General features: G+C 40.8%; 2 protein-coding genes across 2 annotated transcripts; both read left to right on the forward strand.

The window, feature by feature from the left end:
- Window positions 1–507: 507 nt before the first annotated feature.
- Window positions 508–6,948, forward strand: camlg (calcium modulating ligand). Its single transcript, XM_005923118.3, has 4 exons — window positions 508–842; window positions 2,308–2,750; window positions 2,888–2,953; window positions 4,456–6,948. Exons 1-4 carry the CDS (start codon window positions 692–694, stop codon window positions 4,645–4,647), a joined length of 852 nt encoding a protein of 283 aa, XP_005923180.1. The 5' UTR covers window positions 508–691; the 3' UTR covers window positions 4,648–6,948.
- A 1,079-nt stretch (window positions 6,949–8,027) lies between these two features.
- On the forward strand, window positions 8,028–20,966 carry ddx46 (DEAD (Asp-Glu-Ala-Asp) box polypeptide 46). Its single transcript, XM_014333814.2, has 23 exons — window positions 8,028–8,170; window positions 8,341–8,499; window positions 9,512–9,634; window positions 9,961–10,048; window positions 10,224–10,392; window positions 10,600–10,841; window positions 11,142–11,252; window positions 11,417–11,582; window positions 11,696–11,816; window positions 12,012–12,187; window positions 12,421–12,542; window positions 13,898–13,976; window positions 14,898–14,980; window positions 15,194–15,358; window positions 15,475–15,637; window positions 16,015–16,208; window positions 16,334–16,471; window positions 16,825–16,974; window positions 17,127–17,354; window positions 17,580–17,798; window positions 20,005–20,149; window positions 20,548–20,621; window positions 20,737–20,966. Exons 1-23 carry the CDS (start codon window positions 8,154–8,156, stop codon window positions 20,782–20,784), a joined length of 3,180 nt encoding a protein of 1,059 aa, XP_014189300.1. The 5' UTR covers window positions 8,028–8,153; the 3' UTR covers window positions 20,785–20,966.
- Window positions 20,967–20,983: the final 17 nt, after the last annotated feature.

Here is a 20,983-nt window from a genome sequence, read left to right on the forward strand (position 1 = left end):
AGGCAGAACTTGTCACTTCCAGCCTCTTGAGGTCTAGAGAAAATCTAAAATTTGGTGCCATTTCGAAAAACAAAAATGAAACTAAAAATGAAATTATCCCGTTTTTTATGCTTTATGCTTTGTTATGCTTATGCTTTGCCACTCAGAACACATTGTTTCCTTCGTGTTTCTTTGTACTTTTATATGCTCGTCAAATGCTAATATTGCTATACAGTTTTATGAAGGCGTATTAGAGCCGATTAAAGGCATAAAGAGGCTGAGGATTTAAACAAACTAAGAACAAATAAATTTATTTACCATAAATTTATATAGTTTTTTTTTTTTTACCTTTTTCTTGTAAACTTGCCATTTGTTTTTATTTGTTTTAAATATCACCTTTCTCTTTTAAATATATGACCCGTTTTGTTGTAAATTTGCCTTTTTGCAGAATATACCCATCCGGCCCCTTCACTATTATTATTATTGTATTACTATTGACCGTAATAAATCATCGCATATCGTTGACGTAATCTAAAAAAGCCGTGCTGACATCATCACTGTGCGCCACAGTTAAGGCTCGTCGCTCTTTCGTGTTAAGCGTTTAATTCAGTGGTCTGAGGCTTCTGTGTCGTGTACCGTGAGCTACTGAAGCACTAGCTTTATGTACTGTGAGTTGAGTTTGCATTAAAGGGTCATTTACTTAATTATCGACATGGAGTCCGGGGAGGCCAGCGAGGAGAAGACGGGCTCCATGTCGGCGGCACAGAAAAGAGCGGAGATCCGAAGGAAAAGGCTGCTCATGAATTCAGAGGACAGGATGAACAGGATCGTGGGAATCACCAAAAACGAGCCTGAAAATAACGGTAATCGGTAACAAACGATCCTCTGAATTTCTCCTGGGCGTGTCTTTCCTATTGAAACACGCTGTCGTGACAGAGACCTGCCTCATCCTGCGGCTGCAGTTAGGACGTTAGTGCTGTCTTTTAGGACCATAACTTACTATGTAAATAATCGGGCTCACTACAGATATATTAACTAGAAGAGGAAAATGGCAGCAGCTTGGGATTCAAATCATGCTAAATGTTGTTAGCATTAGCAGGTGGAGATCAGAGGGTGGCTCACAGGCTGCTCAGCTCTGATAAACAGAATAATTAATACACAACAATACAGCAGTGTAGATAGAAGGTACCTCAGCCAACCTGTCTTATTGCACACAGGCTTTAAGACACCTGCAGAGAAGCTGCAGTAGTCAGTACATAAGAAAACAAAAAGTACATATATGCCAAGCATATCTCTTGTAACAAATATCTAGTCATTTGGAACCAGAAAGCACAGGAGTGAGTGACAAGGTAAAAGCTGCAGTTGGTTTTTGGCTGTGACTTTTATATATCCTTTATTTGTCAGGGTAAAAAGTGTCATTGGCATGAAGAATAGAGAGATATGGCCAAAAGGGAGCTGAAATTGCAACAAATAATTATTGAGATATTTTAAGTGGCCAAAAATGACTGTATTTATTATAATGTAGGTACAATAAGCAAAGATATTATACATTGAAAATGCATAGAAAAATCAGAAGTGGCAGACAATCACTCTATGGCACAACACCAGCAGTACTGTCTATGATGTCGTTCCCTTTCTTTGGCGACACATCATAGTTATCATGTTTCAAAAAGTGATCGAAGCGACCATCATCATCAGTCACTGTTCTCTTCTTAATTGACTTCTTCAAGCCCTCTTCTTCAGTGTGGCCATATCTACCGAGCCCAGGTCCTCCTCCATCATCATGAGTGCCCTCGCTGAAGTTATCTTACTCTAAATATCCAAAATCAATCTTCCCAGACTTGAATGTGTTGAAATTCTCAATTCTGTGGAACATACTATGAGTTTTGACAAGTCCTGATTGTTTTTGCTCAGACCTCTCTGTTCTCACTCACTCCTGTGCTCTTGAACACTGTGAGGCAAAAAATTATGCTGACATTAACTTCCCAGTTTAACTTAAACAACACAGACAAGCTGGAACTCATCAGTGTCTTCACGCCGTCAGACCCAGCAAAAAAAAAACTTAATGGAAACTTACTGGTACTACAATCTGTTATCCATATTATGTTGTCTCTGAACTGAAGTAAAACCATAGTCCCCTGTACAAAATCTAAACTGCTTGCAATTTGTTTATAAAGATAATTAATTAATTTGTTAAATCCTTTTGAATTAAAGCTAAAACTGCAGTTACATCACACCTGGATTTGGGGTTTTTTGGGACGGGGGGGTGACCAATCATTTTAGCACTAGCTAATGTCATATTATTGATTATTGTCTTCTCATTGTCAGGAGCGTCGCGGCGTCCTGCAGAACCCCGATTCCATCTGCCTCTAGAGCCATGGTCCACTGCCTCATCTTCTCCGAGACCGTCTCCAGGGATTGGCAGTCACTCCCACAGCTCCACCCCGGAGAGGAGAGGCTCACCCCTGCCAGAGCTCTCCAGTGAACCACCCGAAGGATCCTCAGAAGATGATATCGGAGGAGTCCGGCGGAGACCGAGGGGCGAGCGGCCGTCAGATGATGTCAGTGGCTCTCCTCGTCCAGGCTTTCTCTCTGCATCCTACTTTTCTCGTTTTGATGATGCCATGAAGCTTCGGGGTCAGCTGGCCAATGAAAAGCCGGCAGAGGACGGAAGGTCGGACTCAGAGGAGTTTGATCCCTTCAGGGTCTTCAGGCTCATCGGCAGCATCCTCCTTGCTGTTTTTGTCAGGGTTTTTGTCTGCAAGTATCTGGTGAGCCTTTGGTTTTTAACACAGACTTGTTAGTGCACTAGTAAGGAGTTCATTTTTACATTTTATGCCAGTATCAGTACCAAATATGTATTTATTTATTTGTTTGTTAATGCTACATTTATCTTGTTTTATTTTAGTCAATATTTGCTCCATTTCTGACACTTGAACTGGCCTACATGGGGTTGTCCAAATACTTTCCAAAGGTGAGTTTTTATTTTTTAAGACTCTCATCTCTCTGCATGCACACATTGTGCATGCAGAGCGGACAGCACTACGAATAATATTTTAGTTTTGTTTTTCTCTGTATAAATGGAAAATCAAATACAATGACCTATTGCAGTTGTTCCGATGTAGTTGTGCTGTTTCTGACAGCCCAGTCCTTTCAGCCACAATCTTCTCAACCAATGCCAAGTTCATACAAAGTACAATAAAAACTATTTGCTAATAAGGAAAAGACAAATACCTGTTCAACAATTAGACAGATTAAAACAACCTGCTGAAACCGAGCATCAGAAAATCTGGGAATGAAAGATGATTTAAATGTAACATAGCATGGTTTCTGGTGCCAGTTAGGCAGTCTGAGTATTTCAGAAACTGACCTACTAAGATTTCCCCAGACAATCATCTCTTGGGTTTACAGATAATGGTTGAAAAAAGAGAAAATATCTTATGATCAGCAATTCTCTGTGAGAAAAATCCATGTTGAGGGTTTGACTCAAAGAACTTGTTAAAACTAAGGTATACAGAAGAGCACCTTTAAATGCAAAATACCCTGAACCTTGAAGCAGATGGGCTATAGCAGCAGAAGACCACACCGGGTGCTTCTTCTGTCGGCTAAGAAAGGGAAACTGAAGCTACAGATCATACAGGGTCTCAAAAATTGGACAATAGAAGTTTGGAAAAATGCTGCCTGCTCCAATGAGTCTGAATTTCTGCTGTGTCATTCAGATAGTAGGGTCAGATTTTGGTGTACTGTTGCCGACCATGCCCATCCCATTATGACTACAGTATACCCAACTTCTTGAACTGCTTTCATGAACATGACGTTGAGTTCACTGTACTCATTTATGATGTGGTGGAATTGGAGATCTGCATAATGGATGTTCAGCTAACAAATCCACAGCGACTGTGTGGTGCTTTAATGTCAGTATGGTCCAAAATATGTGAGGAATATTTCCAGGAGCATATTGAATTTATGCCACAGAGGGTCCAAACTGGTACTGGTACTAAAGAAAGTGTCCAGTGATATTTTAAAACATGGACATAGCCACCGTGACATCACCCACTAGTTTTGGACTCATTTTGAAGGCTCAGGGTTTAATTTTAACAGCTGCTGTTCTTGTTTTTAAATAAGAAGTGATCATATTTGGAAAAGCTGGTGGATTGTTAAGTCATCACCAGAAGAATAGATGGAGAGGTCCAGTTCAGTAACTCCACTTAATTTAGCAACCAAAGCAGGTTGTAAACCTGTTTCTTTCTGCTGCAAAGCTGGGCATTTTAACATGGGAGTCTATGGGGATTGACTTGCTCTTTGAGCCAGCCTCAAGTGGCCACTAAAGGAACTTTTGGCACAAATTTCTAATGGAGTTTTAGTTTTTGAACATTTTAATCTTGATTTGTTTAGTGCAAAAATAGATTGATTAATAATGAGAAGTAAGCACATATATTTGCATATAATGTGCTTTGGGTTCTCCTGTTTCTGCAGGTAGAGAAGAAGACCCAGACCACTGTGCTAACTGCTGCCCTGTTACTGTCCGGCATCCCTGCCGAGGTCATCAATCGCTCCATGGACACCTACAGGAGGATGGGTGACGTCTTCGCTGACCTCTGTGTCTACTTCTTCACCTTCATCCTCTCGCATGAGATACTGCTCTTCATTGGCTCAGAGACTCCCTGATAGGTTACAAGGACCTCTGTAAACCCCCACCCCTCCTTTTTTGCTGTCCCCTCCCATCTCTCATAGCAACATAGGCATGCTCATTTGCACCCTTAGATGCTTGTTTATCATTGACAGTCTGGAGGTGAACCCCTGCTGCCTTATGATCAGGCCCGCACACGCCAGCTGGACGAGTGCTCGTCATTTGAGCTCTTCGGGATTTCACTAACGCTAAAGCTACGCCCAACCACAAAGTTCGGTGTTTGTTACAGACTTCCAGGTTAATTTTTCTCTGAACAGAAGCTGTGAAACCTGTGTTACCTGTGTGTAAAGAATGTACTGCCATTTATTGCGCCGAAGGATATTTATTAGTACGGAAAATGGGAAGTATCACGCCGAAGATTGGATTACTGTACAGTCATCAGTCTGACATCCCAGTGGGCAGCCACAGATTGCATTTAACTTATGAAGGGGAAACACTGGAGACTCCTCAAAAGCTGGGTCATAATTCAAAATCTGACACCTGATAGGAACAATTGTTTGCTGAACAAGATGTTGAGTAAGAACGCTTTGAATTATCGCCAAGCCCGTGAGTCATTCTGCGGAGTAATAAACTCCAAAGTTGAGGTTAGTCTGAGCAGGGTGTCATATTTTCAGCCAGATTCCTCAGCAGGGTTCTAACTCTTCTGTAAAACCAAAATCTACTGTCAAACCGATGAAAACTGCTGGAGAATTTTGGAGGTAGCTAGTCTACAACACTATAGTAATCTTTTTGTCAACTTAGGGCATCGCACAGGGGCAACTCACTTTCAGTTCATGCCACTCAAATCAAACGCAGAACACTGCTGGCCTTTTAGGTTGAAGTGCTTCATTTGGACATTGTGAAAGTGACGTTGGTACAACCTTGCAAGGAAAGATTGGAGAAGTTTCTTGATCCGTTACAATTGACAGTATGAATGACATTGACAGAAGCAGCAGTTTTCTGTTCTTTCTCATACGGTACATAAACACCCCTGCTGATTGCAGCGTCCACACCAGAGCTGTAGACGAGATAGAGACGTGACAGCTGTGTCACAGATCGTAGCATAGCAGCCCAGTAGAAAAATCTCCCGCAAACAAAAGTGTGAGAAACTTTTAACTCGAGCAGCGTTGGAAAAATACTCGCCCTGAGATTAATGACAAGATTCAGAAATTTGCTTTCTGACTTTTATTCTCAGGTTTATTAATTCAGCTTTTTTGTGAATACTGTGATTAATCTCAGAGATCTCACAGTTACGTTGCTTCTCTCTGAGTGGAGAGGTTCGGATGACCTCCGACACTGCTGCACAGCCTATTTAAAACAAATAATAAGAAGGAGAGAAAGAGGCCAGAAGTTAGACATCGTTTAACCACACTAATAATCTGTTGTAGAAAGAGCCGTATCAAACATTTCTGTCCATCAGAATGAGCTGGCTTAAAAAGACGGAGATCTTAGAGGTAGAAGAGGCCGGGAAGAACAAAACTACTCTGGTATAAATGGAATGAGGAAGAATGACAGAATTTCTGGATTGCCTCAAACTGTGAGCTTCTTTGATTTTTCTACAAAACAAACTTTTACATAGATGGCCCTCCAACCTTCAGTTAGAGATTTTAAAGATAGTCGAGTGTTGAGGACCTTCCCATTTCTGAGGGATTTTCTTTTCCTCATAGCACTGCTTTAAAAATCACATTTTCTCTGATCTTTGGGAAGGGTCCACTTACGTTACAAACAATTTCCTTCTTTGTTTACGTCTGATGAAGAGTTTAGCCCTTGTATGTTTTGTGTACTTCATTACGCTCGGTCATGAGCTTAAAACCGCGGTGAACTTTATACACGCTGAGAGTGTTTTGGGGGGTTTTACTAGAAAGTGCTGTCACTGCAGTTTTGTGTGAGGCAGTGGGACTTCGTATGCTTATTTGTGTTGAGTAATTCTGGTGACATATCCTGCTTTGCTTTGTTCAAGCCTCTCTCATACATACTTGCATAAATATACAGTATGCTCTCTCTACTTCTGTGCTGTCCTTGTTTCATATTTGTAATTTTAACCTGATTAATTTATGAATGTGAATATTTTTTCCATGTGAATGACTTGGTGTAATTTATCCTACAACTTGTCTGACCTACTTGATTGTTTTTTGATAAGGTAAATTTGCAGATACTGTTTTTAATGGCTCTTGCGGTATCTTACATATTTGAACGTGAGTAACAAATGTAGTGTTGATGTGATGTAAACAGTCTCTGCTCCAAAAGATGAATGAGCAACCGAACAATTCATACCAAATAAATACTACTTGTGTGACTCACCTCTTTTTTTTTTTTTTCAGTTATTAAGCCACACTTTGAAAAAGCCTTAATTTGAAAGACCAAGGGAACTGAAATGACTAAATTTAGCTTATTAAAAATATGTATCTAATCTAATCAGCCAATCACAGGGCAGTAACTAAATGCCTATATAGCCATGTAAGCATGGTCAAGCATGTTTGGTTTGGCAGCGTTTTAGACAGGATGTAACCCTAAAGGGTATTTGTGTCTGTAGCTGGAATCAAACCAACAAACTCTTGCACAATTGAAAGTGTAGGGTCAGAATTTGATGTTAACAACATGAAAGCATGGATCCATTCTGCCTTCAACAGCTCACGCTCCTCTGGTTGTAATGGTGTAGTATTTAATAGGGGCCTGGTAAGTTTGGTTAGATTTTTTTCCCTAAATACATGAAGTCATTTAAAAACTGCATTTTGTATTTACTTGGGTTATCTTTGAGTAATATTAACATTTGTTTGATGATCTGAAACATGCACGTGTAACAAATATGCAACCCCCACCCCCCCAAAACTTATTGGAATCATTTGATCTGCTGTTATACGTCTTGTCTTTACAGTTACTACTCTTCTTTTACTTTACTATTCATGGTTCGTATTGAAATTTAACCAATCTTCTGGCAAATATTTGCTACGTTGAACATTTTGCATTTAGATTCACCCCAGTAGTGACAAAAAGCTGCCATTGGAGGATTTTTTTTTTTTAAGTATTTTCTTTTCAAATCCAGTGCGATCTCTCATGTAAGTCTCAGCTTTAAAATGTGGAAGATAACAAGAAAGATAAAAAGGTTTTTAATTTATAACTCTGTGGTGGAACCAATAAACCACTGATCCTCCAATTAATACAATCTTATATTTAAGAATGAGAGCATTTTAAAATGTTTCAGTTCCACGAAAGATAAAGAGATGAATAAGGTGAAATAAATGAAAATGAAATCATCTTCATAAAGTTCGGGAACCGCTCACAAATGAAAAGCCCTGCGACACAGCCTGTGATAAGGCTGGGGTATTCTGACCTCCCACCACTTGGTGGCGCAGCAACCTTTTAGCCGTGGAGTTCAGGAGTTGTAGAGTCGCACTTTTTTACGTGCGGGTTCAAACACACAAACATCCACTCGACGCGCAAGACTCGTTTATTTTTTGAGAACTAATTTCACTTTTTTTGCGAGACTTATCTGCGTGGGTTCGAGATGGGACGTGAGTCGAGGTATGTCTGGACTTTTCCGGTTAGTCTGGTGCTGGTGAATCGAGTGTGACTAACTTCTGTTTGAGGAAGCGATTTTAGATTAGCGTTAGCATGCTGGCTAAAAGCGTACTGATGTTTATGCACGTTAACCAAGAGCTAATCTCTCATATCATGTGTTTTTTAATCAACAGGCATTACCGGAAACGTTCCGCATCTCGGGGACGGTCGGGTAGCCGATCAAAGAGTCGCTCCCCGGACAAGCGCTCCAAGAAAGACGAGCGGAGCCGGAGGGAGAGGTCACGGAGCCGGGATCGCCGCAGGTCGCGCTCCAGAGACAGAAAACGAGCCAGGTGTGTGGTGGTTTGAACTTAAGTTTGAACTTAAGTTTAAGTGTACACGTAAATAAATACATTTTGAAGTGGACTGAAGTCTTCTGGTGTTTACAGCCTGAACACAAATTGAAATTTTTGGTCACTCTTTGGATCCGATGTAACAATACTGACTTTCCAACCATATGCAGGCAGAATGACCATCTCTTGCAGACTTGCACAACACTTCCTGACCTATAATACGACGCAACAATACCAATTGCAGTTCTGGGTTCATTTCAGTCACTTGATCTTGCATCTGTTTCAAAAGTCTGACATTGTTTTGGTTGTAGCCTGCCTGTTGTCCCATTTCAGCTTCAGCATTCAGGTATTCTGTTAATAAATCACTCCTGGGGCACTCGCTAATCTCACACTCTTTTGTTTTCCCACTTGCAAAGATGAGTAACTTGACTTGCAAACATTACAGTTCTTGTCCAGAGCCAATGAGAAAAGGTCACTTGTCGGCTTGGAGAGGGGCACGTTCTCAATTTTTTTTTTCTTCCTTCAGAGACATTAGGACAATGGAGTCCACCAAAAACTCTTTGATAAACATCATCAGACAATAGCCTGCTTTAATGGGGGAAAAAACAACAGGGTATATGTCCAAGCTATACGGTGATGAACAGAAGCCAAATTTAGTTTTTAACAAAACTGTTTACTGCTGTTGCTCTGTCTGGTAATTATCTTTAATTTCAGTAGAATTGCATCCATAGATTTGAAAATTCTTTTGAACTAAAACTTTCACATGTGTTGAATTTTGCAAATCCAGTAGGACAGTGGATAAAAATCACAGTGATGGCGAAGAATCATTTTGAATCGAGACAATGAAAACTCATGCACTTTTTTTTTATGATACAGTTTTATTATGATTAAGCTATTGTGAGGTTTCCTTTCAGATGCGCATTTGCACACTTAAAAAGCTGAAACTGACAAAACTGTTGTCTCCCTGTTGATTTGTCCTTTTACATGTGATATGTTTGCCTTTGGCTTCCAGGCGCTCCAGGAGCAGGGAGAGGAGGAGGTCGAGAAGCCGAGACAGGAGGCGGTCGGGCAGCAGAAGCCGAGCCCGGAGGTCCCGCTCTGGTAGCCCCAGCAAGAGCAGTAAAAAGGATGAAAAGTGAGGCTTTAAATTCCCATCTGTGAAATTGAAAACACACAGAGTCTTCTACTCTGTACTTCCACTGTGTTCTTTTGCTGGCACGCAGAGTCATGTAAAGATGCTATCAGCAGCCAGGATGTGAGGCATATTTTCAGAGCTTGGCGACAGTTAAAAAAAACACCATATAATATATGGAGCTTTCCATTTTTATAAAGATTAAACTGTCCTCTAGAAGTGGTGAACGGTATAGAAGACCTTGGAAATTGGATGGATGATTTGCTTAATCTGAGCAATTCCACAATCCCATCTATTACACTTTGTCTTATTTTCTTTTTCCCTCGCAGGGCTAAAAGCAAAGAGAAGGACACCCTGGAGCCAATAGCTGAAAAGAAAAAGATTAAAGAGGAGAAAGAAGATGAAAAGGTTGAGGATGTAAGTTGGTTGATATGTTTATTTCTGCTAGCTTGAATGCCATTGTCCTTTCTTCATGTTTTTCTTTGCCCATAGAAAGAACTTTAAAGTGCCTCTTTGTTTGAAATAATAAGCAAGTAAGTAAAGAACATAACGAGAAGTAAAATATTTGTGCTTTTCCTTTGTTTTCATGCAGCAAGACTTTGACCAGAACAAACTGGAGGAGGAGATGAGGAAGAGGAAGGAGCGGGTGGAGAAGTGGAGGGAAGAGCAGAGGAAGAAGGCCATCGAAAACATTGGGGAGATCAAGAAAGAACTGGAGGAGATGAAGCAGGGCAAGAAATGGAGCCTGGAGGATGATGATGGTGAGGAAGTAACTGAAGGAAACACTGTTGAATTTTTACTTTGGACTTCACGAGTAGTTTAAATTGTTTAAACTGTGTCTAACAAAACTTTATCTGTGTGATAAACCAATCAGTCACCCTTTATTTGCTTTAATTTTATCAGCTAACTGACCAATACTTGCTATAGGTTTATCTTTGCCCAGCATCTTAATTAACTCTTCATTTCAGACGATGACGAGGACGGTTCTGCTGTAATGGAGGGAGATGATGACGAGGAGGCGGACGGGAAAGGGGAAAGGCAAGAGGAGTTAAAGGATGGTAAGAAAGAGGGTGATGACGATAAGGACAAGGAGACTCCCATGGAGCAGCAGACAGAGGAGGATGATATAGATCCCCTGGATGCCTACATGGAGGAGGTGAAACAGGAAGTGAAGAAGTTCAACATTGGAGCCATGAAAGGAAATGATAAGGTGAGGACAAAATCCCGCATTTTGCAGTGTTATCCTTATTGCCCAACCCTCCCCAAAGTCATTAGGATCAGCTCTAAAAACACACCTGAACTAAAAATCTTAGAAAAAATGTTCAAATGCAATTGAAGTTTGTCAACATTTTCCTGATGTTTGTGTAGTTGCTATCATTTTGTCTTTAGGTGTTCATCACTGGAAGCGTGTGGCTTTGGGTTTATCATCTACTAGTGTCAGACCAGATGCTGCCTTTATGGATGTTTGTTCTTCTGCTGATGAATATGTGTGTCTTGTCTTCTTCTGCAGAAAGGTGCAATGACTGTGACCAAAGTGGTGACAGTCGTTAAAACCAAGAAAGGACCTCACACGCACAAAAAGAAGGGAGAGCTGATGGAGAATGACCAGGATGCCATGGAGGTGAGATTTTAATGCTTGCTTTGATTATATAATAAAGGTTAAACCTCTTCTCTCGCTGCCCGAGAAGCTGAGATGAATGAAACAGAGATCCTCAGTAATTAATCTGCTTTCTGCTGATGGGCTCATCTTTTAACAATCTAAAATGATGCTCATGTGTTTGACAGTACTCATCAGAGGAGGAAGAGGTTGATCTCCAGACGGCTCTGACAGGCTTCCAGACCAAACAAAGGAAGATCCTGGAGCCTGTTGACCACACAAAGATCCAGTATGAATCGTACCGCAAAAACTTCTACGTGGAGGTGCCTGAGCTGGCCAAGATGACTACAGAAGGTCCGTGAGAAAACCATATCTGTTCTATGATAAACGACTTGTCTTTTTCATGCTTAATTACCTGTTTAAAATCTCTTTATTCAATTTATTTATTGTATTTTAAATAAATACAGAAGTGAATGCGTACAGGCTGGAACTGGAAGGCATTACGGTGAAAGGGAAAGGCTGTCCCAAACCCATCAAGACATGGGTGCAGTGTGGAGTGTCGATGAAGATCCTGAACGCCCTGAAGAAGTGAGTGTGTCTCTGTGTGTGCATGTTTGAAAATCATTGTGCAGTGAGCAGTCTTTTCTCTTTATATAAAATCCATTAATAAGCCAATAAATATGACCATTCATATTCACTCAAGACTAGCCACAAATATATAATTAATATATTGGGGTTGCGTATGACTCTTTCTGACAAGATGCTCATGGTTTTCTTTTAAAGGCACGGTTATGAGAAACCCACACCCATCCAGGCCCAGGCCATCCCTGCCATCATGTCGGGCCGAGACCTCATTGGTATTGCTAAGACCGGCAGCGGGAAAACCATAGCTTTCCTGCTGCCCATGTTCCGACACATCATGGACCAGAGACCCCTGGAGGAATCCGAGGGCCCAATCTGTAAGCAACAGGAACTTTTATTTTTCCTTCGGGCTTCTCGCTAAAATATAAATAAACTCATCTTTTGATCACATTCAAATAAAAACATATGAATCCTGTCTGATTCCTTTGCTTTTCATAGTCCGAGTTCAGAACCCAACTGTAGGTCAGATGAAGACCAAATGGTCAAGTTTTTTTTCGTTTTTCCTTACAACAACAATCCAATTACCCTGTTTTTCCATCCTTTTACACAGCTGTAATTATGACTCCAACCAGAGAGCTGGCTCTGCAGATCACAAAGGAGTGTAAGAAATTCTCTAAACCGCTGGGACTCAGGGTGGTGTGTGTTTATGGAGGCACGGGCATCAGTGAACAGGTAAGTGTGCGCTGTAGCACAACTACATCATTTTAGAGGTTTAATAGACCTATGGTGTCCATCTGAAATAGCAGCTCATGCTTTTCAGTAGAGCCAAAAATGGATTTATATATTGGATGGTAGGGTTAGATTTTGGTATAGACAACTTGAAAGCATGGATCCATCCTGCCTTGCATTAATGATTCAGGCTGATGTTGATGTAATAGTGTGGGAAACTACAATAGGTTGTTTTTAAAAAAACAAACGACAACAAAAGAACAACTGCTGCTGTAATAACTGCTTACAGGACTGCTGTCAACATTGACAGTATAACACAGGCTTCAGAGCAAATTGTGGTTCCGCTTGTTCCATCCACGTACAGGTTTCTGTGTGGACAGTGAGTGGAGAGAAGGGTTTTCACCCACTGCAAAACACTTCCATGCAGTCCTCCAAAATGCCAGTAGTGCATGTCAAAAAATACTGTATATCAACAGCACAAGAAGAGTGGCCCACAGACCGGCTGTAGCACTTATTTGTTCGCTGCCTCAACTGACAAAAAGCTCTGTGCAGGTAGACCGTAGATGGGCCATCCCTGGACCAGCATATTGTGAGCGAGCTCTCCCTGCTGAACCATAAATTCCACTTTAACTTTGAGGTGGAGTAGAAGATTAAACCTGCTTCTTTTTATGGGCAGCAAGGGGGTGATTCCTCCAATTGCAAGAAGATTTTAAGTAGTAGAGTCTGTGCTATAACAGCCCTTGGTTTCCTTTAGTCTGTTACCTGTAAGCACTTTCCTGAAGACTTTAGTCTAAATGATGGCCATCCGTAGTCAGAAAGGAGGAATATCCAGGTTATGTTCACTGGCTAACGACTTGGATTATCCAGGCTGTTTACCAGGTGGTGATATCCTCAGTTTGAGTCTCACTTTTCACATCTAATTTCAAAACACCAAAGTGGCGATGTCAAACTGAACGTCACCAAACAGCAGGTGACGACATTGTGGCTGCGTCTATCTTCTATACTATCAAATAACGGCATAAAATACCTACCTAAAATTGGTCTTCTAAACTATTTTGCAATTCTTGTATATATTTAAACAAAAACATGCATGGCTGAGACTTCTTAAAAAATATATTGTAAAATAATTTGAAGAATTTTGAAAAGGTTTGGAGGAAACACCGATTTGAGACCCAGTAGCAGAAACTTCCAAATTCAAGTTGCTCATTATTGTATACGCTCCTCGTGCACCATAATCACTTTATTGTGTTTGTGTTGGTATTATAAGTGTTTAAATTCTGGACATTGTTCCTCCCTCAAAACTCCTGTAACAGAAAGAAAATGTGTATTTTTCCTTAACGCTGCCTTCTGTATTATAGATCGCTGAGCTGAAGAGAGGAGCTGAGATCATCGTGTGCACACCAGGAAGAATGATTGACATGTTGGGGGCCAACAGCGGTGAGTTCATCACTCTTGGTCGTGTCGCTTCTCTATCCTTATAGGACATAAATGCAAATCTGCTCATTTGATGCCTGTTCTTGTTGCTTTGCATGGATTAAACAGTATGATACAGTACATAATGAACCAAATCAGTGCTACTTACTAAACTGTTGGCATTATTTGACCACCTTTGGGATCACTCATATCTACAAGACTGATGTGTTATTCCCGAAGCTCAGGCCAAGTACAGGTAGGTGGACCTGGTGCTGCCTCCACGGTTCCTCTGACTTAAAGCAGGAAACAATCGTAATGTTTGATAAGTGTATCATAACATGGATGTAAGGTGGTCAGGGGTATGCACTGTATTATATCAGAGTTTTGCATCATGTCAGGTTATTTAGACTTAATGTGCTGCTTCTGGGAGTAAATATGATTGTAGAGTCCTGTGCAGCACTGAGCCTTTGCATAGAGATGTGAAAAAAACACTATTAGTGTACTTAGAAAGTAGCTATTACATGTGTGTAGCAGTTAGTATGATAGAAGGGGTTTCTTGTTGCTTCCACACATGCGAGGTAATCTGTAATATGTTTCCCTTGTAGGTGAAAAGGCGCTCGCTCAGATAGTGCTTGATGTGGCTCCATCTCTTGTATTATATGTTTTACAGGTCCCAGTTGCCCCTGAGATGGTACGCAAGACGAGCAAAGAAATGAACAGCCTAAAATACCAATGCAATAAAACTCTGGCCACTTGAAAAATGTGCTGAAATTAGGATGCCTTGATTTATTGTCCAGTTGTATCAAGTAGTTGTATCATGGAAAAAGCTTTTCTGTGTTTTGTTAGACTAGTTTCATGTGATGTGAAGAAGGCAGGATGCCTGTTAAGCCTTGGCGTTGTTCATATTTAACTGATTTCCTTATGCCCGTCTTCCTTAATGTGTAGGTCGGGTAACCAACCTCCGCAGAGTCACATATGTGGTCCTGGATGAGGCAGACAGGATGTTTGACATGGGCTTCGAGCCACAGGTGGGTGATTATACATTAACATACAGCTTTTCACGCATCAGTAGCATCAAATGAAGCATTTTTAGTGTATAATGTTTAGCACCTGAGGAACGGTTATCACAATAATGTTTTATAAAGCCAGAACAAATCAACTTTGAACCTGCAAAAGAAAATGTTCAGTGACAAAAATTCGCAGATATATATATTTTTTTCCCCCTCTGATTCACACACCAGGTGATGCGTATCGTTGACAACGTGCGTCCAGACCGTCAGACGGTCATGTTCTCAGCAACTTTCCCCAGAGCCATGGAGGCGCTGGCTCGCAGGATCCTGTCAAAGCCCCTGGAGATCCAGGTGGGAGGCCGCAGTGTCGTCTGCTCTGATGTGGAGCAACACGTGGTAAGCCATTTATGTTACATCTCACTAAACAGTAACTTTCCCTTTCAGTTTCTCTGCTTACTAGTTCAGTTTTAATTCCCCCCCTTTTTAAAAAGTATCTGTTTTTATTTCTGCAGCTAGTAATCGATGAGGACAAGAAATTCCTGAAGCTGCTGGAGATTCTGGGTCACTACCAGGAAAAAGGATCTGTTATCATCTTTGTGGACAAACAGGAGCACGCAGACGGACTGCTCAAAGACTTGATGAAAGCCTCGTACCCCTGCATGTCTTTACATGGAGGTAGTGAGCCACACTTTGACTTTGACAGCCATATGATGAATAACAAAGCTACTGTGACATCACCCTCTGGTTTCTCAAGTCTCATTTAGAAGCCTCATTAGGTTTTTTTTTTTTTTTTTTTTCCATCATATTGAATTTTCATTGGCTAGCAGCTTGTCAATCACTTTTCAATTTCAGGTATTTGGGATGATCTGGTCTGTTTAAACAACGACCAGGAATATTAAAAAGTCTCATCAAACCACATGAATTCATATTTTTTTTTGTCCTCCTTTTTGTGAATATACAATCAGTCAGTTTTATATCTGTCAGTTATATTTTTAGGTTTCTGTTCTGTCATGGCCACATTTACTACAAATGAGTAATTCTGTGTCTCCAAGGAATCGATCAGTACGACAGAGACAGCATCATCAACGATTTTAAGAATGGCGCGTGTCGTCTGATGGTCGCCACCTCTGTGGCAGCCAGGGGCCTTGATGTGAAGCAGCTGATCCTGGTGGTCAACTACAACTGTCCCAACCACTACGAGGACTACGTTCACAGGGCCGGGCGCACGGGCAGAGCAGGCAACAAGGTCAGCCCCTTTAAAGGGAGCTCATTTAATTTTAGACATCAAAAACTAGGAAATTTGTGTTGACATTTGGGGTGTTTTGTTTTTGGTGGTTATCATGTTTAAATCTGTACACATTTGCTTCTCAGGGATACGCCTACACGTTCATCACGGAGGATCAGGTTCGCTATGCTGGCGATATCATTAAAGCTCTGGAGCTGTCGGGCTCTCCGGTCCCACCAGAACTGGAGCAGCTTTGGGCCTCTTTCAAAGACCAACAAAAAGCGGTAAGATAAAGACCCGCAGTAGGCAATCGTATATTTTAGCAGTACTTACTGCCAGGGAGAAACGTTTGTTGACGTTTCTGAAGGTATTAGCCACGTCTTTCTGCACATGTAATGCATCAGCTTAAATATCATGTTCATTTTTATGCTTTCTTTGCAGTTACATGGTGCTAGTTTGTTGCTTCTATACTTCGTATTTCATTTGTTTATTGTTTTCTTATATTGTAAATACTTAACATTAATTGGGATAAAATTTGATCTTTGGTGTCTCAGTTAGTAAGCAGATTGAAAAGGATCTAGAAGAACAATGTGACAAACTTAAAAGCTTCTTTCTTTCCTCCCTTTGCTCTGTGCAGGAGGGTAAGACCATTAAGAGCAGCAGTGGTTTCTCAGGAAAAGGCTTCAAGTTTGATGAGACTGAGCATGCTCTGGCCAATGAGAGGAAGAAGCTGCAGAAAGCTGCTCTCGGTTTGCAGGACTCTGACGATGAGGACGGAGCCCTGGATGTGAGTAACTTTTAAATAATGGAGATTAAAATTTTTTATTTACCGGTAAATTATTTACTTACCTCTGCTAAGCTGCTTGGCTTCAAGTTTTTTTTGTCCTCTAATTGCAGTTTTATAATTATTAAACATGTTTAACTGTTATTCCTTCTTAGATTGAGGAGCAAATCGAAAGTATGTTTAATTCCAAGAAGAGGGTGAAGGATCTGTCTGCTCCCGGCGCGGCTGCTGGTCCAGCTGGAGCTGTTGCCGCCACAGCGGCTGCCCCCGGAGGTTTGCCAGGACTCGGGCCTACGTCTGCTGGTAACATCCAGAAATTGGAAATGGCCAAAAGGCTGGCGCTCAAGATCAACGCTCAGAAGAACCTGGGCGCTGAGGCTCAGGTACGTCAAGACTCCAGTGCCACCGTGAAGTGGACGGTTGTGCACGTATTCATGACACAGCTGAGATTGCTGGACTTGTGATTTTTCAGACTAACCACTTAGGTTTAATTTTTATTGTGTCCAATACTTAGTTTTGAGTTTACAACCCACAAAAATCCTAGGACCTCAGCTGGTAATTAAAACTTTGTTTGCATTGTGACAATTACAATTACTCCGTGTCTACAGGATGTGATGCAGCAGGCAACCAACGCCATCCTGCGGGGCGGCACCATCATGACCCCCTCAGTGTCAGCCAAAACCATCGCGGAGCAGCTGGCAGAAAAGATCAATGCAAAGCTCAACTACACCCCGGTGGAGAAGCTGGAGGAGGAGCGGCAGGCGGCTGAGCAGGCTGAGACAGTCAGGAGATATGAAGAGGAGCTGGAGATCAACGACTTCCCTCAGGTCAGCGGCACACAGCGCAGGGCTGTACTGAAATATTCAGCAAGGATCAGTTTTATTTTTGTTCTTTGTTTTTTGGACTCAGGTTTTCTTTTCACAGCCGCTGGGTTTCAGTAGTTTAACTCAACTAAGTCATTTCTCCAAAACAGCATAGGGAAGGAATCGTGAATCTGGATGTTGTTGCTGTGTATTGTCACCAGGGGTCTGTGTCAAAAATATGGGATCAGCTGTCTGCATGCTAGCTTATTTCTGTTTGTGCTGTTGTTGGATTGTTAGCTTAGCCCGTGCTGCTGATAAGCCAAGCCAACTTCCTTTAAAGTACTTTAAAAAACAGCAACCACTGATAAAACCTGTGGATACAAAAATAAAGATATGTTAGAATAAAATAAATAGAATTAAAATTACAATGTAAAATAAAAGCATCAAGACAGAATTAAACACGAGCAAAACTTTAAAATCAAAACGTAAAATCAACATCTCACACTTAGGAAAAGCCAAGATGAAGAGGTGGGTCATAAGCGCAAACTGGTAGTGAAGAGGCCTGTCTTTTTAACAGCAAAGAATTCCTCAGTTTGGGAGCCGCCATGGCAAATCCCTGTTCTCCTGAGCCTCCACTGTGTACTCGGCACATCCAGGAGCAGCTGGTCTGCTGATTTGAGCAACTGGGAAATAAAACAGCTCAGATGTCGTGTGGGGCAAGGCCGTGTAAGGACTTAAAAATGAGTAAAAGACCAAACAGAAGACAAATCAAAACATAGAACAAACTTTTGCTTTTGCATTTTTTTTCCTGACTACTTCCTGTTAAACGGCGCTCTACTATTGCTCCCTTTGTTTTTCAAGCCCACTTTAAAAAAAAACAAACAAACCCAAAACTATTATTATTTAAAACTTTTCAACAAATTTACAGACATGTAAGACTAACCTGCAGCTACCTGGTTAGCCATACATTTGTATATAAATAACGAATGCGTAACGGGGAAATCTAAGGATCATAATACATCATAAGGCGATAAAACAACATCATCAATATGATTATTTATTGATTCCTTTGGTGGAAAGTTATCCAGACATAAGGTCATATGTGAGTGTTGACGATCCACCCTGTCACACCCTGTCTGTTTCCATCCAGTAGTTTTGCATGTGTTGACATTCCCAGCAGACATAATGCTCTGCAGTTTGGGAGCCACAATTCCTCCAACACCCAGATTTACTATTATTAAAGTGTACTTTCATGTGGGGAGCAATAACAAAAATCCAGCAAAATTCCTTCAAAAGTTATTTTTCCTGCCAAATGCACAGATATCCTGTCATTCTTTTTGCATTATTGTAAGACCTCCTTCTTCTCTCATCTTGCTTATACGTTGTGTTGAGTGAACGTTGCTAAAACCCCTATAAAACTGAGAGATGATTCCCATTTTAGAGTCTGCTCACTTTTTAGTCTGCAGGCATTCTACCCATACATACCAGAAGTTCCACTTTACACGTCTTTGAGTGTTTTCTTTGCTTTCTTTTTAGTGATTTTCACACCACACCAAACCCATCTCCTGGTTGTGGTTTCAAGTGAAACGCGTTCAAGTTTTTCTAGCATAGACGTTGTTTCTCTAAGTGTTTATGTAAGACTTACACTGTCGCTTTTTTTAGCAATGCAATTTCAGATTTAAAGTTGGAAAGCCATTTGTACTTTTTTTTTTTTAAAACATCTGTGAATGTGTGTTCCTGATTTGCTTACATGTAAGTCTTGATTATTCTCCATTGCAAACACGGATGCAGACAGCTGGAGACCTGAGGGCCTAGTAGTCATTCCTGTTATACTCCTTTAAAATCCACCTCTTGCATGTAGTTGGTGCATCATGATGTAAAGTCTAACATATGCAAATTTGAGTGGAAAATTAAGCAAATCCATCTATTAAAAATACTTGACATTAAAATCCTCAACTTCTTTAAGCTACTAAGAAAATAACTTTCTTTTAATCTCTGATTAAAAAAGCTAAGCTGTTCTAATTTTTGGCAAAATGTTTATGCTCAATACAAAATGCTTTTTGTCCGGGAGAGGGGCTTATCTTTTAGATGACAGATGCTTAAACTGAGTTTTGTGTTTTTTGTCACGACTGATTAACAATCAAGAATCCCAAAGTATTTTGTTTCTTCCTCTGAACATAAAGCAGACAAAAAAGGGCTTATAAAATCTTCCTTTTCTTCCTTCCCTCAGACTGCCAGGTGGAAGGTGACATCTAAAGAAGCTTTGCAGAGAATTGGTGAATACTCTGAAGCTGCCATCACCATCAGAGGAACGTACTTCCCTCCAGGCAAAGAGCCCAAGGAAGGAGAGCGCAAGATCTACCTGGCTATTGAGAGTATGTGTCAAAGAACGTCTGTCCTTTTTTTTTTTAAAGTCCTGACACCTGATATAACAAGATATTTTTAGGGCAGCTGTACAATTGCTGAACTCTAAGGTTCAGTGAACACGAACAACGAACATGATAACTTGAGAACAGCACAACGCAGGAAGTTTATAAACTAGTTATCACACAGAGCAGATAATCTTGACTTTTCAAGTTTTAAAGAAGGAAAAAAAGCTTTTGTTGGCTTAAATCATGCTGTTAAAAGTGCCTCTTGCAAAATACAACTCCTCCCTCACTTTTGGTATATTTTTTTTTTAATTACCTCGAAGGCAATGAATTTCCTAATGGGGTGTCCAGTTTCCTTAACAGAGCAGCCTATACTGAATATTAACATGTTGTTTGTGTTGTAGGTGCAAATGAACTGGCTGTGCAGAAAGCCAAAACAGAAATTACACGGCTAATCAAGGAAGAGCTCATCCGATTAGTAAGTATCTTTTTGCTCACACATGTTAAAACATGTCATCCACTCTTATTATGCAGTGACTTTATGCCGAAAATGTTTAATTTTATTTCCCGTTTCTTTCTTTTTCCCCCCCCAGCAAAACTCCTACCAGCCGACGAGCAAAGGCCGGTACAAAGTGCTGTAGAGGATGAACCGAGGCACACCGGAGGAGCTTCCATTCTTCATCTCCACAGTTTCATCCAAGTTGTTGAAGAATATTTTAGTCAATATTTTTTGTAATGTGTCCAACTTTAGTTGCATTTTGTTTGTTTGCATTTTTGACCCCCTCCCACACACACACACACACACACACACACACACACACACACACACACACACACACA

The sequence above is a fragment of the Haplochromis burtoni genome, unplaced genomic scaffold, assembly GCF_018398535.1.
Source record: "Haplochromis burtoni strain Fernald_Lab_line unplaced genomic scaffold, NCSU_Asbu1 Contig_66, whole genome shotgun sequence".
In the NCBI taxonomy this organism is placed as follows: domain Eukaryota; kingdom Metazoa; phylum Chordata; class Actinopteri; order Cichliformes; family Cichlidae; genus Haplochromis; species Haplochromis burtoni.